General features: G+C 35.8%; 1 protein-coding gene across 1 annotated transcript in view; it reads right to left on the minus strand.

The window, feature by feature from the left end:
• NBEAL1 (neurobeachin like 1) overlaps positions 1 to 1,520 on the minus strand; it is a 199,154-nt gene extending 197,634 nt beyond the window's left edge. The window contains exons 1-2 of the mRNA XM_051983755.1: positions 1,426 to 1,520; positions 56 to 334 (exon numbers count right to left, since the gene is read on the minus strand). Of these exons, the coding sequence (XP_051839715.1) occupies positions 56 to 106 (51 nt within the window). The 5' untranslated portion in view covers positions 107 to 334; positions 1,426 to 1,520. The remainder of the gene's footprint in view (positions 1 to 55; positions 335 to 1,425) is intronic.
• Positions 1,521 to 19,569: the final 18,049 nt, after the last annotated feature.

Raw genomic sequence — 19,569 nt, forward strand, 5'->3', positions numbered from 1 at the left:
CAAAATTCTACCACAAAATATTTTTACATTTATAAATAAAGTGAAAAGTAGTTACCTTGTTACAATAAAGCATCCAAAGTTCAAAAAGCCTCTCTCTGGATGCCATTCCTGCTTTATCTTGGCCACTTTACTTTTTTCCTCAAAAGATATATTCAAAACCATCACATGTTCCTTTTATTTTCCAAGTTTCCCCAGCTTTAACACTGAGAAAAATTAGTAGGGGAAAAAAATAACAAATCCAAACAAATGGGCTCTGTCTTCTGGTAAATCAACAAGTTTGATATTTACACCTACTCCAACATCTCTTCATCAATGTCACTCCAACTGAATAAATCTATAAAAGAAAAAAAAAAAAAATCCGAAAGGTTCCTTTAGAGAAAGAGGCTGTACTTTTTATCCTGATCTACTGAAAATCTGCAATAGGATTTTTGATGATTCACCTGTGAACACTAAACTTTTAAAATCCACTGATTAAATTCCATAGAACCTGGCTGTTGCATAAAAACACCACAAAATGTCCCAGACGACACAAAAATTTAAGGCGCCATAAAACCCAAGATAGAAATCTACCAGACTTTTCCTACAAGAAGCCTTGGTGAATCTCTCTTACTGTTAGTGTCTTCCTCCTCAGATTCTCTCCAATGTATTCTGCACAGATCTAGTTTGTACATAGTTTGCAAGAGGTCTCTCTCCCGTTAGAATGTAAAGTCCGAGAGAGAAGGGACTGGTTTGGGGACGTTTTCCCCATTTCTTTTCATCCAGTGAACAGCACATAATTGACACTGAATAAATTGGCACCAAAGGCATAGCTTAAGAAGTCAAAAGCAAAAATTTTATTTCCACACCCTTGACACCTCAATGATTAGAAAACATTAATATTTATATGAAAATCACCTAAGGGCATAAAATCCTCGAGTTTCCTAACCCACTTTTTTTTTAATTTTCTGGGACGATGTTTGCGGTTGGGTTGGGTGGGGACAATTTACATAGTGGAACAATCCACCCCAGGGAGTGAAAGTGACTTTCTCCACCAGGTGCCTCCCGGCTTCGGAGCCCACCCCAGGGGGCGGCCAGGGAGCGCACACCTGGCCCAGCGCAGGTGAATCTCCAGGGAAAACGTGGGAAGTCTTTTTTTTTTTTTTTAAAGGGGGGGGGGGTATTACGGGGGTGTCCTTAAATTTCATCCTCCCACCAGATCACTGCAAAAGTGGCTCAAACTTCAGGGCAGTCATCAGGGGCTCGCTGAGCCGCCAGCTCCCGCGGACAAGGAACTCCCCCAAACTGGGGGTGCCCCTCCCCCACGCCCCCTAGATTCTCCCCCCTTTACCCCTCGGTTCTCCCCCCCGCCCCTCTCCCAGTCCTTCACAACACCCAGAGACCCGCCCCTGCTCCTCCTCCGCCCCGGCTCCCCATCTCGGCACTCACATTGGGGTCCGAGGGGCCAGAGCCGCCCCCCGAGCCTCCAAGACGTAGTCCCAACTGCTCCCACATACGCCGGCCGGCCAGCGGCCCAAAACCCCGAGTGTCAGCCCCAGCAGCAGCTCGGCAGGAGAGTGGGGGAGGCGGCAGAGGCGGAGGGAGGAGGGAGGCGGGGCCACGGGGCGGGGCCACGGGGCGGGGCGGGGCCGGGCGCGCAGCTGCCCCAGCTGGGTTGGAACCACCGGCGCGCTTCCCAGGGAAAGGTCTACCGCCACACAGAAGGACGCTTCCCGAGGCCGAGACCGCTCATAGGCTGCTTCCGCCGAGAGGGGGCGGGACCTATAGGGGGCGAGGTTGTGCATTCCACCACAGCCGCATTCCTCGTCTAGTAGAGGTACGAGAACCTCTTCGGTTTCCCCAGCGGAACTCGGGGAAAGGGGGAGGGGAAGAGGTCCTACGCGCTGATGTCATCGGCCAACCTCGGGGAAGACGGAAAAGAAGCAAGAGGGAACGCCGTTGACATCATTTCCGGGGCCTACCTTAGCCAAGGACAGGACCACCCCTTTCATTCCCCCCATCAATTGGTTCCTTTCTAGAAAGAAATCTTTTCCCTCCCCTCTGGACGCGAAATCGGAGTCGTGGGAAAAGAAGGACAATCTGAAGAACTCAACTTGGCGCCCCGCCCCCTCGAAGGCGTGTCTCCGGTGCCTTCCATTACCCCGCCTCTCCCAACCCAAGCCTCGCCTTAGCCCACACTGCCGCGTAGAGCTTTCCTCACGTGACTCTGGGAGCTTCCCCAGTCTGGGACTCCTGTACTGAGGCTAGGAGTTGCTCCCAGACTTGGAGAATGGCCGGGCAACAAAATGTTCCATCTTCCCACCTTCTGCCGGCATCCATCAGTCATTTTTGACTAAAGAAAACAATGAATTTCTGCTAGCTGAACACAATTTTTTTTATTACACATTTAAAAATAATTATATTTTAATAATTTTTTAAGGACTGAATTCCAAATTCTCTCCGGCCACTCCCCTCCCCATTCACAAGGCAAGCAGTATCATTTCAAATTATACATGCGAAGTCGTGCAAAGCATTTCTACGTTAGCTATGACGTAAAAATAAAATAAAAAACAAAGCAAAGTGAAAAAAGTACATTTCAATCAAAACCAGAGTTCATCAGTCAGTTCACTCTCTGGAAATGGATAGCATTTTTCATCCTAAGTACTCTGGAATTATCTTGGTTGATTGTATTAATATGAGTAAGTCTTTCCCAGTTGATCTTCATAGCTTTATTTCTGTGCTGGTACAATGTCTCTGGGCTCTATTCAACTTAACTTTGCATCGGTTCATCTAAATCTTCCCAGATTTCTTCTGAAAGTATTCTGCTTCTCATTTCTTAAAAGCATGTTGGGGGTTTTTTTGTTGTTGTTTTTTTGTTTGTTTGTTTTTGGCAAATGGAAGCATACTGGTTTTTACTTTATTTTTTTCATGGTTTTTTTTTTTTTTTTTGGTGGGGGGAATCTGTTTTCTGTCACAGCATTATTAACATAAAAAATATTTTGCATGTATAGGCCACCTCAAATTGCTGCAATCTTAGGGAAATTCCTGGGGAAAGGTGAGGAGAAAGGAGAGAATTTTGAATTCAAAATTTTTTAAAAATAAATGTTAAATATATTTAACATGTATTGGTCAACCTGCCATCTCGGGGAGGGAATGGGGGAAAGGAGGGGAAAAATTGGAACAAAAGTTTTGGCAGTTGTCAATGCTGTAAAATTACCCATGCATATAACTTGTAAATAAAAAGCTATTATTATTATTTAAAAATAAAATAAAATAAATAAAGGTTTAAAATTGTTTTTACAAGTCAACGGAAAAAAAATATTAAAAGAAAAAAGGTATCAATGATTATTTAATTGTCAAATTCAATGTCTGTTTCTCAGTGCTGATCCTTTTTGGTACAATACTGATACTTTAAATTTTTTTGTGACACTGATCTCACCTGTTTCTTTTGGTAGCATGATAATATTCCATTACACTCATATATCAGAATATGTTCAGCCATTCCCCAAAAGATAGTCATCCTCTCGATTTCTAATTCTTTGCTACCCCAAAAAGAGTAAATAGCATAGATCATTGCAAGACTATTTAGTTGCACCAGTAGGAAGGGGGGTGTTTCTTCATTGGACTGACTTGGCTTTTTTGAGTGGAACTGCTTTATATGTGAAAAGAACATGGAGAAAAGAACAAGCCTATTCTGTGATATTTTTGCATAACTCATTTCACCTCCTGGATTCCCGGTATGCTAGTCTTTGTGGGGCAAACCAAATACACACATAGAAGTATATGCAAAATAAATATAAGGTAAATGGTAAGGAAGGTATTGAGTTGGGCAAAGATCAAAGAGAGATCATCCAGAGATATCAAACAGATTACAATATTTCAGTGTGACCCAAATAGATTAAAAATGTAATTAAGAGATATTTAACAAAGTAAATAAAAATACCCCAAAGTTGATAATATTACATTTTAAAATAAAGCCAATATGCCACATGGATTAGTGACCCTGTTTCTAATTTGACACCACTGTTGTAAAAGACAGGTTTCTCAACCATTTTTGTGTCATGTAGAATTTTGGAAATCTATTGAAACCTATGAAAGCCTTTCTTAGAATCACACTATGAAATTCATAGACTGGACAACAAAGGAAACCAATTATACTGAAATACAATTATCAAACCAATTTTTTAATTCACAGATGCCAAATAAAGAACCTCTGATAAAAGATATCTCTTTAGAAGGGAATTGAAAATGGCTAGGTTGTAAAGGGTCTTATAGGAGTTCAAAGTCTATCCCAGAGACAGCTGGAAACCACTGGGATCAGATTTACTTTAAAGGAAAATCTCTAGCAGCTGTGTGGATAATGTATTGAAAAGGGAAAAGATCTGCAGAAGAGAGAGATCAACTCAGAAGCCACTTCAACAGGTTAGTGGAGAGGTGGTGAGAGCCTGAAGAAGAATGGAAGTAGAACAAAGATATTGTGAAAGTAGAACTAACAAGATCTGGCAAATTTATATACAATATGGCATGAGGGAAAGTAAGGGATAAAGCAAAATTTAGAAGTTACTAGAAAGATGATGCTGGCCTCCACAGAAATAGGGGATTCAGGAGGAAAATGTGTTGAAGGAGAAAGATCTCAATTTTGTGTTTGCTGAATTTGAGATATCTGTGGGACATCCAGTTTGAAATGACCAATAAGCATTTAAGAAGGTGTTAATTGAAGCTCAGAAGAATAATCAGTGTTGGACACACAGATTTGGTAGTCATGTACAATCAAATGAATATCAAACTTCTTAGGACTCCATAAGGACTCCAGTAAGAGAGTATGGAAAGGGGACAAAAGTGAGCCCAGGACTGATCCCTCACCCACCCAGGACATACCTGCAACTAAATAGTATTGTATAAAATTTAAGTTCCTTGAGGACAAAATCTTTTTATTTTCGATTTGAATAATATCTATCACATAGTAGGTGTTTAATAAATGTTGTCGACTGACTTTTAAAAAATAATATTTCATTGCCAGGCAATTAAGACAATTCTGAGATACCACTACATACCTGTCAGATTGGCTAAAATGACAGGAAAAGATAATAACATGTTGGAGGGGATGTGGGAAAACGGGGACACTGATGCATTGTTGGTGGAACTATGAATGGATCCAACCATTCTGGAGAACAATTTGGAACTACATTCAAAAAGTTATCAAACTGTGCATACCCTTTGATCCAGCAGTTTTTTCTACTGGGATTATATCCAAAGAGATCTTAAAGGAGGGAAAGGGACCCACGTGGGCAAAAATGTTTGCGGCAGCCCTTTTTGTAGTAGCAAGAAATTGGAAACTGAATGGATGCCCATCAATTGGAGAATGGTTGGGTAAATTGTGGTCTGTGAATGTTATGGAATATTATTGTTCTGTAAGAAATGACCAGCAGGATGATTTCAGACAGGCCTGGAGAGACCTACATGAACTGATGTTAAGTGAAATGAGCAGAAGCAGGAGATCATTATACACAACAACAACAAGATTATATAATGATCAATTCTAATGGACGTGGCTCTTTTCAACAATGAGATGATTCAAACCAGTTCCAGTTATTCAGTGATAAAGAAAGCCATCTACACCCAGAGAGAGGACTGTAAGAACTGAGTGTGGATCACAACATAGCATTTTCACTCTTTTTGTTGCTGCTTGCTTGCATTTTATTCTGCTTCTGCTTCTTCTTTTTTTTTTAACTGTTTTGATTTGACTGTTCTTATGTAGCGCAATAATTGTATAAATATATATGGATTTAACATGTATTTCTATTATGTTTAACAAAAGATAATAATAATAATATTTCATTTTTCTCTACATTAAAAATATTTAAATGTTAATTTAAAAATATATTTGAGTTCCAAATTTTCTGTCTTTCATTTACCCCCTCTCTGAGACAGTAAATAACCTGATATAAGTTATACATGTTTAATTATGCTAAATATATTACAATATTAGTCATGTTGTCAAAGAAGATACAGACCCAGAGGGAAAAAAACACACATACACATAAATACATACAAAGAACAAAAAATAATATGTTTTTATCTGTATTCAGATTTCATCAGTTCTTTCTTTGGAAGTGAATAACATTTTTCTTGCAAAGTCCTTATTTCCTTTCCCCATTTTTCTTCTCTCTTTTAAGATCCTTTTTGAATTCTTCTAAGAGAACCTTGTAAAATGGGGACCAATTTATATCACCCTTTGGAGCTTCATCTGGAGATGATCTGTTTTTATGTCCTCAGGATTTGAAATCTATTCTTCTCTTTCTCCATAAAACTATCTATGGTCACAGTTCTTTTTGCCTTTTTTTTTTTTTTGCTCATTTTTTAAAAAAGGTTGAGACCTGCTTTTAGGGTAAAGGGTAGATTGTCTAAGTTTCCTCTATAGGCAATAGTGGCTACCCTGGTTCAGTGCTTACTAACTTCTAGTGCTGAGTGGCCATGGCCAGGTCCTGAAATATTTTGAGGCTTAGGGACTCACTATTTGCCTTTTGTATTTGCTTTGGATGTTTTACAGCTAATCTGCTAATCTACTGGCTTGCAACCAGGACAGAGAAGCCAACACTGCTATAGATCCCTCCAGGTAGCACACTGGGCACACATCACCCCAGGTCTGCATTGCCAACCCTCAGGTGTCTGTGCTTGGCTGACTGTGCTTCTCAGCCTACCTCCTTCTGTGCCCAGATGAAACAGAGCTTTTCTGAAGTTCTTCCAAATTAAACTTCTGCTGGAAATTTGTAAAACTCCAAATATTTATGGGTTCTTTCACACCAAAACCAGTTCAGAGGCTTGATTTGGTGTTGATTTGAGGGATATCAGGGAGAGCTCAGATAAAGACATGTCTCCTTTCCACCATCTTTATGAATAGCACTTTTCATCATGAGTCTTTTGTAATTGTCTTGGACCACTGTATTTCTGAGAATACCTAAGTCATTCACAATTAGCCATCCTGCTCATCATTTCCCATAGGACAATAATATTCCATCATAAACACCCACCACAGTTTATTGAGCCATTCCCCAACTGATGGACATTCCCTCAATTTCCAATTTTTTTTTGCCCTAAGAAGAGAGCTGCTATGAACATATGGGTCATTTTTTTTTCTTTTTTTTCTCAAATCTCTTTTGGCATTCATGCCAAGTAGTACTTTTAAGTCAAAGGATGTTCATGAATTTATAACCCTTTGGGCACAGATCATATCTTTTGATCATTTATCAATTGGAGCATGGCTTTTATTTTTTATAAATTTCCCTCTATGTTTGAGAAATGAGGTCTTATCAAAGAACTTGCTTCAAAATTCACCTTTCAATTATTATTGCTAGCTGTATTTCCCCCCATTTATTTTCTCTCTCCTATTACCCTGCCCCTCCTCAAAAGTGTTTTGGTGTTGACCACTCCCTCCCCCAATATGCCCTCTCTTTTATCACCTTTCCCATATCCCATTCCCTTTTATTTTCCTGCAAGGTAAGATAGATTTCTATACCCCTATTGAGTATGTATATTATTTCCTTTTTGAGCCAATTCTGATGAAAGTAAGGTTCACTTTCTTACCCTCTCTTCCTTCTCTTCCCTTCCACCATAAAAGCTTTTTCTTGCATCTTTTTTTTTTATTATTATTATAGCTTTTTATTTATAAGATATATGCATGGGTAATTTTTCAGCATTGACAGTTGCAAAACCTTTGGTTTCAATTTTTTCCCTCCTTCCCCCCACCCCCTCCTTCAGATGACAAGTAGACCAATACTATGTTAAATATGTTATTAAAGTATATATTAAATACAATAAAATACAATATATGTATACATGTCCATACAGTTATTTTTGCATCTTTTTTTATGGCAGATAATGTACACTATTCCATTTCTCCCTTTCCCTTTCTCCCAGTACATTCCTCTCTCACTCCTTAATTTAGTCATTAAAAAAAAAAGATATTATCCCTTCATATTCAACTCACATCTCTGCCCTCTGTCTATATCTATCTCTATCTCTATCTCTATCTCTATTGCTTCTAATTGCCATAATAATGAGAAAGTTCTAATGAGTTACAAGTATCATCCTCCTACCATCATGGATTTGACTCCCAGGTTTCTGGACTTCAAGTGGCTCACTCTCTTTTTCAAAATGCCTATTGTTATTGTCTTCAATTTCCTTCATTTACTATGAAAAAACAAATTCAAAACCAAAGATCCGCATGTTGGCTTTACAATAATGTCTTTTAGCAGATGAATGCTGCCAGCCATAAAAATAGAAAGGTCAGGCTATATCCCACTTCCAGCATAGCAACCACAGCCAATTAAGAGGCTCCAACTCAACACATTGGTTGGCAAATCAGAGTCAGTTCCAAAATGTCTACACATGGTACAAAGTCTCTCCAAAATTCTTCCATCATACATACTGCAACTCTTCTAGAATCAGGCCCTCTAACTATTTCCACATGAGGAATCTACACATGCTCATGGGAATTGGATTCGTTGGTCAGTCTCCAGTTATGCAAGAAAACATTACAATTTACATTATAAAAAGAGGTATGGTCTAATGTTAAATGGTTATAAACGTAGGACAGAAGTCCAGACATGTGTATAAAATTCTCCTCACTTGTAGAAACAATGATTGAATAGCAATAAATATTGCAAGAATCCTGAGAAAGCATTATTCATTATAATTTAGAGTAAGCCCAGAAGACTTAGTGGAGAAGTCAAAACTCAAGCTAGATGTTTTTTAAAAATGGTAGAATTTGGAAGGGTATGTAAGAAATGGAAGGACAATTGTTTGCTTGCATTTTGTTTTCTTTCTCATTTTTTCCCCTTTTGATCTGATTTTTCTGGAACAGCATGATATTTGTAGAAATATGTATAGAGGAATTGCACACGTTGAACATATATTGGATCACTTGATCACTTGGGGGAAGGAATAGAAGACTCAAAAAAAATTTAAACATTGAGTTTTGTAGGGGTGAATGTCAAAAATTATCCATGTATATATTTTGAAAATAAAAAGCTTTAATTAAAAAAAAATGGAAGGAGACTATAAGCTAAAGGAATGAATGAAGCAAAGGTTCAGAGAAAATATAAATAAATTTTACATACAACAATAAGGAGATAAGGCTGTCCAAAAATTATATAAAATAGTAATAATAGGAGAAAAGGTTAAAAGGTACAATGGGGATAAATTATAAACAGCTTTAAATACTAGGTTCAAAAATTTGAATTACAACCTATGGAGTAATCCTAATGAAGTAGCATTGAAGGTTTTTAACTGGAGAAAGATATGATGAAAGTGATTTGTGATCTAAGATTATGAGAGAGCTTGCCTAATTTATGTCCTAAATTACAGACAGTATGTAACCACATAGAAAAAAAAAGAAAATAATTAAACTGAAACATGAAAGAAAACCACTTCTATTTCATGGAGAAACTCCCAAATGGTTGGGAAGTTAATTTAAAACCAAAATAGTCTATTTTCATCGTAAGAAACACTTCATCAAAGAGGGAAAAAAAATTACAGAAGAGATTGCAAAAGTTAGTAATATACATACACACACACACACACACACACACACACACACACACATATATATTTGCCCTTTTTGGATTTATATGTGTTATCAAAGGAAATTTTTCCTTCAATGCAGAAGTCAAATTTTGTGAACCAACATGAAGTATTTTTGTAATTGTTGAAAGAATACAACATTTTGGAAAAATAATTGATGAAATTTAAACACAAAATGCTGTCCACTTTCATATTCAAGAAAGCAATCTGACATTCTGATGACAGAAATGAAGAAACCCCAAAAATTATCATCTCAGAAATTGATTAACATGAGGGACTTCTGAGGTCTCTTCATTTCTGCTATCAGAATGGTAGATTTCTGTTGTATTAGAGTATAGTAGTGTTGATACCATTTTGTGAAGTACTTATTTCTTACTGTATGTCATCCTCTAATCCTTGTTGTGTGTTTGTACTGCATTGTTTTCTCATGTGAAGAAAACAAAAACATGCCAAAGAATTTAAAAGTTTAACTAGCAAAAATTTACTTGACTTTCCACAAAAAGAAGTCATTTAGATCATTATTTTTAATGAAATACACAATTAGTATGGTCTATCTGGTCTTTTGAGTTTTTACTTCACATAATTGTGAAAACATTTCTAGTAAAAAAAAAATCTATATATACTATATACATATTTTTTGTTTCCTGCTTTAATACAATGGTTTTCCTAAAGGAGAGAAAAAAGTTCACTGCTCCTTAAATTCCATTTGTTTTTTATATTTATTTTCTTTCTCAAAAGTCATCAGCCTTTGTCACATGCTTAGTTATGGTGCAATCATGTCATAGTAGTTTTATGATTTCAAATTATGAATAAACAATGGCATCAAAGGAGGAAGGAAACAAGCATTTACATAGTGCCTACTATGTGTCAGGTACAGTGCTAAGTGTTTTACATATGCAATTTCATTAATAAAAAAAGGAAAAGAGCCCATATGTGCAAAAATGTTTGTAGTGGCAAGGAACTGAGAATTGAGTGGATGCCCACCAGTTGGGAAATGGCTGAACAAATTATCATAAAAGAAAGTAATGGAATATTATTGTTCTATTAAAAAATGTCTGGAAAGACCTACATGAACTGATGCTGAATGAATTGAGCAGAACCAGGAGAGCATTGTATGTAGTAACAAGATTATCTGATGATCAGCTATGATGACTTAGATTTTCTCAACAATGTAGTGACTGAAGGCAATCCCCACAGACTCAGGGTGGAAAATGCCAATCAAATCCAGAGAGAACTCGGGATCCTGAACATGGATTGAAACATAGTGTTTTCACCTTTTTGTTTGTTTTTTCCTTGAGGTTTTTTTTTTTTTCGGTCTAATTTTTCTTATACAACAGGTCAAATATGGAAATATGTTTAAAAGGATTACACAAACAATAAGATTATGCAATGAACAATTCTGATGGACATGGCTCTTTTCAACAATGAGTTGATTCGGGCCAATTCCAATAGAATTATGATAGAGAGAGCCATTTGCATCCAGAGAGAGGATTGTGGAGACTGAATATGGATCACAACATAGTATTTTCACCTTTTTAGTTGTTGTTTGCTTGATTTTTGTTTTCCTTCTCATTTTCTTTGCTTTTTGTTCTGATTTTTCTTGTATAGCATGATAATTGTGGAAATATTTACAGAAGAATTGCAAATGTTTAGCATATATTGAATTACATGCTGTCTGAGGGGGACTGGGAGAAAGGGAGGGAGAAAAAATTTGGAACACAAGGTTTTACAAGGGTAAATGTTGAAAATTATCTATACATGTTTTGAAAATAAAAAGATTTTTTTAAAAAGTATTGAACATATTTAAACTATATCAGTTTACTCTCTGTCTTGGGAAGTAGGGAAGAAAAATTTGGAACACAAAATTTTACAAAAATTAATGTTGAAAACTATCTTTACATGTATTTGGAGAAATAAAATACTATTTTTAAAGAAAATCCTATGATCCTAAAAAAGAAACAAATATAATCTCATTTGATTTCTCAATAGTGCTTAAAGGTAGGTGGTATTATTATCCCCATTTCACACTTGAAGAAATTGATGCAAAACAGAAGTCAAATAATTTCCCAAAGTCACACAGTTAATAATTTGAACTATCACCTTCCTGATTCTAGGTCCAACACTCTATCCTTTATGCTACCTGCTTACCTACAAAAGGCTTTATTTGTCAGGCTAAGCTAAAAAAATTAGATAAATATGAATGAGACAAAGACTTTTCTGTAAATATTAAATTAAGGGAGAACTGGGTAAGGAAATATTAAACATTTTTTATATTTGTTTTGAAAGTTTCTTAGAGAAAGCAAGTCACTTCATATTTAGAAATACTAAAACATAATGTAAGGAATACACACTAAACTGAATTAATTATATGAACAAACATTAAAAGACACAAAAATCCCAAGCTGCTAATTATGTCAGAATTCCTATATTTTTATGTAAACATCTATTTAGTTATAATTAAATTGTCCTCTCTTTGTAGTGGATATTAACAAATCAGTTCTCCACTAGAGGATTCATTACTCTGCCTTTATGTTAGGTAGGCTAGATTTTATATGGATAATTCTAAGGATTAGTCATCTCACATATTATGTGCATATCAACATTTTTATTTACCTTGAAATAATCTGTAGTGAGGAAGACCTCATTACTATTTGTCGTCTACTTTACTATTTTGCCCTAGTTCCCATCCTTGAAAACAGGTACAGAGACTTTTTTTTAAAATTCCTATTTCTCCATGATTCAGAATAATGCCATTGATATAGTTGGTGCTTAATATGAATTTATTATTGATTCAAATTTAAAATTGGCAAAACTATGGGGTTGTTTAAAAATTCCAACCAAATAAATGATAAAATGAGTGAGCAAAGGCAGTTGTTTTTTTGTTGGGGACTTCTGTATTTATTCCTTTTTAACTCCTCTTTAAAACTGCTATCCCTGTAGCTATTCTCACCAAAGTAGTTGGCTTCTTTGTTCCTCGGTAGCTTGACCTCCTCTGTGGGGTCTGTGGTCCTTGCTATTTGGGAGTTCTATATTAGCCTGATCCTTCTAGGACAATGTTTCCTATTTCTGGGGGGTGATTTGGAGAGCTGGGGAGGAAGGAGGCAGAGAAAAGCATTACAAATGACTATAGTTTGGGGTCTTGGTTTTATTTTGTGGGTTTAATTAAAAGAAGAGATCTAGTAATCTGTTGTTGACACGGATGCTTTTCTCATCATTCGAGGAAGAAAGGAGTGTATGTAGTACCACAGGATAAACAGAATAGGAAATCTGCTTACAACTTATATTACTTCAAGGTTGTGTCAATAACTTTCACTTTTGTCTGGATAAATTACTTTATTCCTAGGAATGGTTTTAAATAAAATGTATTTAAAAAGTGTGTCAGGTAAGCATGACAATATGAATGTGATCATTATTATTATATCTTGATTTCCCAGATCTTAAATGTTACATTTAAAAACTTTAAGTTTAACTTTAGGAAATACTTGAATTATTTGTATTTATTTAAAACATTCCTATTCTTAATTGACCTCAGTGGTAAAAAGTGTTTTTGAAATTAAAGTTAGTTAGGGGGCTATGGTATCATGCTAATCACAGCTTTTACTGAACCAGTGACAATGAGTTTATTTTACCCATTCATAATCCTATCACTTTGAGGCATAATCATAACAAGTTCTATTTGTCTACGACAAACAGACCTTAAATCATTCATCGCTTATTCCTCTATCAGTCACATAGGCTTAGTAATTATTGCTGCCCTCATACAATCCCCTCTTGGCTTTATAGGAGCTACAGTACTAATAATTGCCCACGGACTCAACTCCTCAATACTATTTTGCTGGGTTTTGTTAATTGGGAATATAGATAATTATCAGCCACAAATTCCATCAGTTACTGACTAGATTTAGATGGTTCTTTTCTCTGGAGACTTCAAGAGACAGAGGAGAAAGCTTTAAAAAAAAAAAAAGTACATTCTTTCTTTAAAATATTTTAATATCTCACAACATAGCATTTTTACTCTTTTTATTGTTGTTTGCTTGCATTTAATTTTCTTTCTCATTTTTCCTGTTTGATCTGATTTTTCTTGTGCAGCAAGATTATTGTATAAAATATATGCACATATTGGATTTAGTATATATTTCTACCATGTTTTAACACATATTGGATTACTTGCAATCTAGATAAGAGAGTAGGGGAAGGAGAGGAAAAATTGGAACACAAGATTTTAGAAGGACTAATGTTGAAAAATTATCCATGCAAGTGGATATCTTCGACAAAGAGAAGATACAATTCAGTTCCAATTGATCAATGATGGACAGAATCAGCTACACCCAGAGAAGAAACACTGGAAAATGAATGTGGACTACTTGCATTTTTCTTCCCAGGTTATTTTTACCTTCTGAATCCAATTCTCCCCATGCAACAAGAGAACTGTTCGGTTCTGCACACATATATTGTATCTAGGATACACTATAACATATTTAACATGTATAAGACTGCTCTGGGGGAGGGGGTGGAGAGAGGGAAGGGAAAAGTTGGAACAGAAGTGAGCGCAAGGGACAAGGTTTCAAAAATTATCCATGCATATATTCTGTCAATAAAAAGCTATAATAAAATAAAATTTAAAAAAAGAAAAATTATCCCTGCCTATGGTTTGAAAATAAAAAGCTTTCATAAAAAAATATTTTAAGATGAAGTCAAGTAAGTGTAGTTGTGTTGATAGATAGGAAAAATACTTAAATTGGTGGAAATGTTAGAGAAGTCCTAGAGTAGTACAGCTAGGTGAGAAATGACTAAGCTATAAAGCAGTTTGACTCTATCCCTTCCCTGTCCCCCTCACCTCAACTTTCTTTCCATTGAACTTTAGGCAGATATTCAGTCAGTAAACTCTTATTAAATACTTAGTATGCAATAGGCACTGTGCTGGAAATTCAAAGAAAGGTAGGCTTCCCTGACCTGAAAGAGCTTATAATTTAAGGGGAAGATAAGACACAAATGATATGTACCAACAATCTATGTACAAGATAAGGAGGAAATAATTACTTAGAATTCCGAGTTATTGGGAAAGGCTTCTTTGTAGAAGATGAGATGTTGATTCAAACTTAAAACAAGTCAAGAAAGCCAGAAGGCAGGAATGAGAAGGAAGAACATTTCAGTACAGCCAGAGAGAATGCCCAGAGTCAAGACTCGCACTCATCTAGGGCAGACTGAGATGGGGGAAAAGTAGATTTCCAGGAGCAATCACATTTATGAGATAATAATGTACAGAGCAGGAGATACTGGTGCTGGAGCGTCATCTAAAGATTGGGAATCCAGGAAATTGATTTCATATAGTAAGAAAGTAGTGTTCTAGACCAGAGCCAAGGTGAATCTAGTTTTAAGAGACTATGATTGATCTTAATTCTGTCTCCTAAGAACATAATGAGAAAAGATGATGGAATAATTCTATAGTTTTCTCACACTATTCACACATACACACAGACAGACAGACAGAGACAAAGACAGAGACAGAGAGACAGAGAGAGACAGACACACACACACACACACAAACAGAGAGGGAGGGGAGGGGAAAAGAGAGAGAAAGAATTGTGTCTCATTATATACCCTAAATCCACCACCTTTCTCTGAAAGAGGTAGATGCTTCATCATGGGTACTCTGGAATAGCATGCTTGTTCATTGCCTTGATCATAGTACTAAAGACTTTCAAAAGTTATTTGTCTTTACAATGTTGATGCTAATAATAACTAGCATTTGTATTGTGATTTCATATTTGCAAAGCATTTTAAAAATATTTCCTTTTACCTTCATAACCTTGATAGGTAGGTGCTATTATTATCCTCATCTTGAAAGTGAAGAAACTGAAGCAAATTAAATTAAGCAGCAAAGTGATTTGTCCAAGGTCTAGTGGTAGGTGTCTAAGGTCAAATTTGTGAAAAACCACTAGCCTTCTCAAAGCAATTTGTAACCCAAATGACTCCAAATTGCTAAATTGTGCATATCCCCTTGAACCAGTTATACTATACTACTTTACTCCAAAGAAATTAAAGAGGAAATAGCTCTCTTATGTATAAAAATGGGTATAGCAGCTCTTTTTGTAGTGACAAACAAAAGGAAACTAAGAAGATGACCATCATTTGGTGGAATGGTTGAAAAAATTATAGAATATGAATGAAACAGAATATTGTTGTGCCAAAATAAATGCTGAAAACGACAGTTTCAGAGAAACTTGGGAAGATTTTATAACATGATGAGAAGTGAGCAGACAGAGAATAATTGATACAACAATACAATAGCTAGAAGTGCAGTGGATAAAGCACTGGACTTGACATTGAAGAAGGGACCCTGACACTCTAAAACTCCTTGAAGGAGAAAATCTTCAACTCTGCCTCAATGAGAGACCCCACCGAGGGAAATAAGATAAATAGCTTCATTGTTATTTAGCTGGGGTTGGTTCAGTCCTGAGCTAAAATAATTCCAACCCTATTCAATTAAAGAAACTCATTCAATTATACTCAAATTCCAGCTCAAGCTGAAACCCAATTTATAGATGAGCCACTACCCACTAGCCCCCTTCAGCTTGTAGCCAAAGCTCCTATTACTAAAAAGCCAATCTAAAATCCTCTCTTCAGAGAGATTCTAAACATGCCATGCTATGCCAAGGAAGCCTTTGCCCACTGAAATAACATTATTTTCCAGTATCTTCTCTTTACCCTCACCTATTTCCTTAACAAGATTTTATGCCTCTCTGTTGGGATTTCTTGCTTTACTTCCCAATCCCTATAATAAACCTCTTTTATCAATCTAGGTTTTCAGGTTTGTAAATTCCTTTACAGAGAATCCCTGCAGCACCAGAAGGAAATCCCCAATACTTCCTACCTTTGTGCCAAATCCCAAGGGGGTGCAGGGGAGCCAAACCTCTCCATTTGGTTCCTTGAACCCCGAACCTACCACTAGACCTTATCATTTAACTCCCTGACCACCAGAAACCCTAATCTCATTTTAGTTCCCTAAATATAGATCTCATCATTTGGTTCCCTTATAAAGGGAACCCCAAAACCTAAACCTCATCATATTTTGGTTCCCAAACCGGGATCCCTGAAAACTAGACTTCACCTCATCAACATCAGTGGGACCAGAGTTCAAATTTGACTTTAGACACCTACCTTGGGACCTTGGACAAATCACTTAACTGCTTAATTTAATTTGCTTTAAGACCTAACTCAGTTTCGATTGATAAATGATGGACAGAAGCAGCTACATCCAAAGAAAGAACACTGGAAAATCAATGTGAACTATTTGCATTTTTGTTTTTCTTCCTGGGTTATTTTTACCTTCTGAATCCAATTCTCCCTGTGCAACAAGAGAACTGTTCGGTTCTGCAAACATATATTGTATCTAGGATATATTGCAACATATCTAACATATATAGGACTGCTTGCCATCTAGGGGAGGGGGTGGAGAGAGAGAGGGGAAAAATCGGAACAGAAGCGAGTGCAAGGGATAATGTTGTAAAAAAAAATTATCCTGGCATGGATTCTGTCAATATAAAGTTATTATAAAATAAAATATTTTTTTTAAAAATTTAACTTGCTTTAGTTTCCTCATTTTCAAAATGAGGTTAATAAGCACCTATCTCAGGGTTATTAAGTAAAATGAGATATTTGTAAAGTGCTTTGCAAACCTGAAATCACTATAAAAATGCTATTATCATTTGTAAAGGCAAACAATTTTGGAATTCTTAAGAGCTGTGATCAAGGCAATGAACAAGCATGATATTCCAGAGTACCTATGATGAAGCATATTATCTATGAGATATTATGCTTGAGAGATGATGGGTTTAAGATTTATAATGAGAAAAATATTTTTATAACTTGGCTATTATAGGAAGTTGTTCTGCTTGACTGCATATTTGTCCCTGGTTTGTTTGTTTGTTTATTTTGAAGAAATGTGGGAGAGAGAGAGAAAAGAGATTTTTGTTAATTGAAAAGAATATTAAGTTTAATAAAACCCAGAGTCATTTTCTTCTGAAAATTTCTCCAGTCAAATGGAAATAACAGTTAAAACTCATAAATAAGGAGGCTGAATTACTTGAGGAGAACTGAAGGAGAAATAACAGAGTCTTTTATAAACTACTACAGGTCAACAGGGGACAATTCATTCCATTTCATGAATTGTTCAATGGACAACAGTAAATGAACTACTGATCTGAGTACATTTCCCTGAGGACTGCTGATCACGTCAAGGGAAGTATCATTGCTTGCACTGAAGTTGGCTGACTCACCAGGGAGAATTGATTGCATGGAGTCTGGAAATTTTACCAACTTCTCATCCAAAATCTAATAAGGTTGAAATCTTTCACTTGTATTTCCTGTTGTTGTTTTTTCTAATTGTGAAAAATATCTGTAGTAATGTGAAACAAACAAAATATGAGGAATGAATTTTAAACCTAGCTTAAAATGGCACTGGTGCTTTTGAAACACCTTTTACAGAGAAATCCTCAATGCAAGGTTGTAACTAACTAAAATTATATCATTTGATAACAATGATTCTTTTAAAAAAAAAATAAGCAGAGATAGTGCTGTAAAGCTGTTGAGTAGATGCTGTCACAGCATTTGATATATAGGAAATAAACTCTTGTAATTAAAAATTAAAAGAGACCCACTGTTTCTATGGAAATGAAAGTAGCTCATAAATGAAGAATGTGGAATAGGTAATTGATATGAGAATCTTGTTGATCTAAAAGCCACTCCCAGTTTTTCAAGTAACTGTAAATTACCTGTTGTACTAGTCCAGTAAGGCTAAATTCCTGAAGCCTCTAAATAAGGTGCCTCCCTTTTTTTGTTGCTTTGCATCCCAGGCTTATGTATTGTTTTGTTTTGTTTTTGGTTTTTTTTTAATGAAATTGATCCAAGGAGAAATTCAATTGAACATGTATTAAGGACTTATTTTGGACAAGGAATCTTGGGAAATCTTAGGATATAAAGATGAAATAAGACATTGTCCCTCCCCTCCAAGGAGATTAAAATCTAATAGGAAGAGTGGAATGAAAATTAAAGAAATAAATATTTATAATAAAAGGTAAAATGTAGAGTGCAAAAGGAGAAGTGCAAAATGTTATAAGAAATTTGTGAAGGTAGAGAGATTCATTTTAGCTGATATATAAGGAGCTTCATTGAGTAAATGGGACAGGAAATGAACCTTGAGTGAAGGGGAGGAATTTCTACAGATAAGAGTTGAAAAAGGTAGGGGATTCTATTCCAGGCCTGAAGAATGGAGCAGACAAAGGTAAGAGGAACAGATAAACTGCCCAGATAAAAATCAGAGGACAGATAGTAGTCCTGTTTGGCTAAAAAGGACAACACATGAAGGGTAATGATAGGAGATGGGGCTATAAGAGTATTAGGTTAATTTGAACCCGATTTGGGAAAGTCTTGAAATGTCAGACTAAGAAGTTTATTTAAGACTGTTTGCACATAGCAGGCACTTGATTTTTATTTATCCAGTGAATGAACATACTTAAATATACTTTAAAAAATAAACTCACATGAACCAGAATAGTAACCAATCCCAAAAGATAGAACTTGCATAGAAAGATTTAAAAAAAAAAATACTTATTAAAGTAAATGTTGAAAACTATCTTTATATGTATTTGGAAAAAATAAAATACTATCAAGTTGCAGGGAGGGGAGAAAGGTAGGGAAAAAAAGGATTTATTAAAAGCAATGAAATCACTATTCTATTGAAAGTAAGCCGTGAGAAGAGAGAAAAGCAGAAAATGAGGGGGAAAATAATTATTGGAGTCATTATCTTCCCAATTTACATCTTCATTCAGAAGCAAACACTAGGAATTTACATAGCAAAGCCAAAGAATTCCCCTCTCTATATAAAATAAAAATTTCTCCAAAAAAATAGATATATCAAATCTTGATATATTTTTCTTTTTCTTTTTTTTTTTTTTAAATTTTATTTTATTTAATAATAACTTTGTATTGACAGAATCCATGCCAGGATAA

The sequence above is a fragment of the Antechinus flavipes genome, chromosome 3, assembly GCF_016432865.1.
Source record: "Antechinus flavipes isolate AdamAnt ecotype Samford, QLD, Australia chromosome 3, AdamAnt_v2, whole genome shotgun sequence".
NCBI classification, from domain to species: domain Eukaryota; kingdom Metazoa; phylum Chordata; class Mammalia; order Dasyuromorphia; family Dasyuridae; genus Antechinus; species Antechinus flavipes.